The sequence below is a fragment of the Lachnellula hyalina genome, assembly GCF_007821495.1.
Source record: "Lachnellula hyalina strain CBS 185.66 chromosome Unknown contig00175, whole genome shotgun sequence".
Taxonomy (NCBI): domain Eukaryota; kingdom Fungi; phylum Ascomycota; class Leotiomycetes; order Helotiales; family Lachnaceae; genus Lachnellula; species Lachnellula hyalina.
The window spans coordinates 45966-50226 of record NW_022157289.1 but is presented as its reverse complement, the minus strand read 5'-3'; the positions used below and the strand labels follow the sequence as shown (position 1 = coordinate 50226).

At 47.0% G+C, this 4261-nt stretch overlaps 1 protein-coding gene across 1 annotated transcript; it reads left to right on the top strand.

The window, feature by feature from the left end:
• Positions 1-2510: 2510 nt before the first annotated feature.
• On the top strand, positions 2511-2866 carry LHYA1_G008235 (uncharacterized protein; the record flags this gene model as incomplete). The annotated part of the gene is made up of 2 exons (XM_031153155.1): positions 2511-2519; positions 2546-2866. The coding sequence occupies 2 exons, from the start codon at positions 2511-2513 to the stop codon at positions 2864-2866; spliced, it is 330 nt and encodes a 109-aa protein (XP_031002312.1).
• Between the last annotated feature and the right edge of the window lie 1395 nt (positions 2867-4261).

The following is a 4261-nucleotide window of genomic DNA, read 5'->3' as shown; positions in this document are numbered from 1 at the left end:
GAGATTTGTTCACTGTCTAATCACCTCTGTCGTACGTCTCCCAGCAGTGACAGAGGGATCTACTTCAACGCGACAACTTCGCTTCCCCGCATTTCTTTGTCAACAAACCACCATCCACAGTTCCAATTCACCACTGCACAAAATTGCGATCTTTCATTCGCACAGGATTCAGGTATTGCATTGAACGGGTTGCCACTCTTGTCGCACTGATCCAACCCGCAATCGCAGCACACCAACATGCCGCAGAAACGCCAGAGCCATGAGAACCGTCAATGCCCCAATTCAGATAGACCTCCAGCTCCACCACCAAGTTTACAGCCACCTCAGCCTCAAGCGTAATTTATACTCCCCCAATCCTATTTTTACAAGCTAAAAAAGGCAATTTACAGCTTCTCGAGCCCATCGCCTGCATTTTCTTGGCACAATGATCAACCTCTTCCTCAAAACCCATGGTATCCCCCGGAACTGCTGCTAGCATCTTCCCATCAGTACCAATACTCTCCGGTATCACAGTATCAAGAACCTCCTCCGTTGGCTGCGAATGGCGTTCAACATGGAATCGCCGCGTTCCAACAGGACTTTATCCACACCACTCCGGTCGATGGAGACTTGGAACAGACGCAAGCCTACCGAGTATCGGTGCAGCCTCTTGGGCTCCCACAACTCACTAGAAGAGATCCTCAACAGCGGGGAAGCCATTTGCAGGAGAACAACCGGCCAGCATACTCCCATTATGGCAATCGTCGACCGATGAACAGCCGGCAAATGGATGACAATCGGCCCTGGAGAGATTATCAACAGACGAACCGTCGGCAGGGCTCTCCGATGAATGCCTTTTCATTGATAGGCGGCCACGCCGTTCAGTATGGACAACAGGTTCGGTCTCGAGCCTTTAGAGGTACAGCCCGCGTAGTAGAAGTTGAAGATATGGAGGCTCAGGCACAACGGCGTGGAAGAAGCAACCGTTCTGGAAGAGACTCCTATCACGCACCGCCCAGAGCACTCCCTAAAGTGCGATCCTACTCACCTCAACATGTAGAGCCGCCTTCTCGTGCCACCGGTCCAAAGTTTCAGGGTGCAAAGGCTTCAATACACATTCGCGGAAGAGGCAATCGGGCTCAAGTAAAACAACCACATTCAACGTTTAGAACGCTTGGGAAGCATTTCAAAACGGAACTAGATTCCGAGCCATCAGACTATCCGCGCTCGATCTCTCGCACCCCGCCCCGGAAAGAAGGCAACGTGAAAGTTGAAAAAAGGTCTGCGTCTCCAAACCGTGCGCGTTCCATCTCTCTCATCCCATCTCAAAACGAGGTCAAGGTAAAATTGGAGCCAAGGTCGGAGTCTCCAGAGCCCATGAGAAGAGCTACTTCGCTTTCAGTTGGAGATTTTATCAAAACTGAACCAGAATCCGAAGCTCCCGAGCCTGTGTCAACTTTAATGGTTGCTCCCGCATTGGTCGAATCCAAAGCAAGGTCCGAGACTACAGAGCCCATGAACCAAAATACCAATGCACGCGCTTCTGGATGGGTCACTATCCCGTTGGCGGGTATCAAAAGGTATGTTTCTTCTGGGTTTCTTCTTGTGGTCGTGGTCTACTTTTACTTCCCTGAGCATATGCTAATCGAACCTGAATATCTGCAGAAAGCGCGAGGATTGCTCTATCTCTTCATACGGTTCATACAAAGACGATTATCAGGACAAAGAATCCCTCGAGGAGCTGTTCAAGAAGGTTAAGCTTTACTGAGCGAGCTAATGACGGATGAAGCGGCGCTGTAACCGCTGTTGACCGTCCAAACAAGATTCAGTGTCTTCCGAAAGGATCAGAAGCTTGGAATACTCTCCTAGCACACTGACGATGTAGATTGTGTACCTCCGTATGTGTAGCATGTGCTGTTTTTGAAGAAGTTGAAATAGGACTTGTAACGTGGTAACATTTCGACACGAACTGTTTGATGATCAAGCAGGAGATATGGAACAGGAAAGGTTTTACGGGATGTACAGTGCAGTATATAGATGCTGTATGAGGTAGTTCAAAGTCGTTACTATCCGCGTGCAATTGAGCACTAGCAAGTAGCTTGAGATTTCAACGGACATCAACTTCACACCTCCGAGATTTCTTGCTTGCTTGTGCGCATACGAATTCTTGTTTCGTGATGAGTTGTTGGCTTTTTAAATTGTACAAGTTGCTGGAATTTGGTGGATTGCGTAAACTCTATGCTACCTCGATAAAACGTGTAGTGGGAGTATATAAAATGCGAGGAAGAAACCACGATAAGCCCCTTTTCTATTCTCGCTTAACATACACCTCGGCGTTGGACTACATCATAGCGTCATCGATAAGGATATTATAGAAGGCGGCATATATTATTATTTCAATAGTTCTCTATTAGATATGAGCTTATAAATACCCAAATAATCTTAAACTCTCAATCTAAAGTTTCATCTTTCAATAAAACCAAACCACTCATATCTCGTCCAGCTAGAAATCTGAGCTAAAGCCCTTCAGTATGGCACCTGTAAGTCAACATGATCCCTTATCTAGCAAGAACTTCGAAGTCTCATTCCATCTATCCATAAGAGAAAAACTCTCCGTGAAATCGCTCTCGAGACCAATAAAACCAATCCCTCACAACTAGGCGACCCTATTTCCCTGAAAGCAGAAACGTCAAACTCTTCACCAACGGACGAAGACCGCGGGGCTGGATCCAGATCCAGTTCTTCTTCGTCGGGAGAAGGTATAGAGAAGATGGCGCCTGCGCCTACAGAAGGGGATGGAGAAGGAAAGGGGAGGGGGAAGGCTGAGACGGAGGGGTCTGGATCGAAGGAGAGTGATCGACCGGGCGTTGGGAAGTCGAAGCTTTGATAGGGCGTTGTATCAAATACGGTTCCCATACGACCCTAAGTCCACAGGGCGAATCGACACGTTGAGGGACAATCATTAAGATCTCTTCATCTGGCACGGAACTAAACGCTAGCCTCGAACTTTGCAGGTGTATAAGACAGGGGTTTTTGGGTTCGTCTTCACTTTGGAGAGGGTTGAAAAATGCGAGCAAAAAGTGAGATGCAGATTTTGGTCATACCCCGTCTAAGTGACCTTTTCAACGTTTTCTGCAGCGAGATGAAAATTCATAAGTCACGTACAAATTACATTGCGTGACAACCCATCATCACTTTTGCTTTTTCGGGGAGGTATCGGCTCTTAAATTAAGTTTGGGAACGTGAAGTCTATAGCAAAAAGTAAACGGTTTAGAATAGCTCAGATGGTTGTATATTAGAATACTTAGACTTGCTAATATAAATAAAGCCCTGTCCTCGTGATATTACCTGGTATACCTAGCTAGCCTAGGTAGTAGTTAGATATTCAGAGCCTTTGGCTGTGCCTGGTTGGGCCTAGCTCAGGCTCAATACCGGCTATCAACGTGAAGCTTCACATGATTCACACCTGGATCTTTCAGCCTTCGCAGCCTCTATACTTCCAGAGTCCTATCTCCAGGGAACAGTATCAGTCGACCTCTTCGATCGACATCTAGCCATCATGGTAGGGGAATAGAAACAAAGCGCCGCAGCATACCACCTCATGCCCCACCTACTGTACCAACAGAGCTCCGGAATTAGATATGGGCCATGGCTTTACCAGGCCCTCGGTTTATACAAGTCAGAGGATTGCACATAAGCTATACGGTCTCCCACAAAATAAACGCCCGCTATCTATAGCCATACGTTTACCCTAGAATAGTTCAGATACACCGCCGAAGGGTACCGATCGAAGATGAATCTCAGGACTGCCAAATACTTGCATTCAACCGGGGCTTTCCAACTCCAAAGACTTTTGACGCGAAGATACACGAATATTGTGGTTGCTCACCTCCTATGTTATTCTCTGTGTGCCATGAGTCTCGGAACGCGGTGCTTGGCTATCTAGGTACGAAAGTCTGAATTGAACACAGACAACATCTGATCTTTGGCTACCTCTCCACCAAGACTATGCTTATACACTGGTTAGATCATGAGGCTCTTCAATATGATATCCAGGAAAATCCTAATGTCTCTCCTTTTTGTTTCACTGTGAAGTGTAATTTTGGTAGATCGGTCACGTTGTCTTGCGTGGTCGGCGGAGCGTCTGGTCAGGGCGTTTAGATGAAAGAAATATGGGGTTTAGCGTGCTTCGTTCCAAGAACGTTTGCTCTTGTATCTCCAGGTCTGACAGGGTGTTTTGCGGCGAATACTGCGATTTGGAGATACTTGATCTCAAACGATT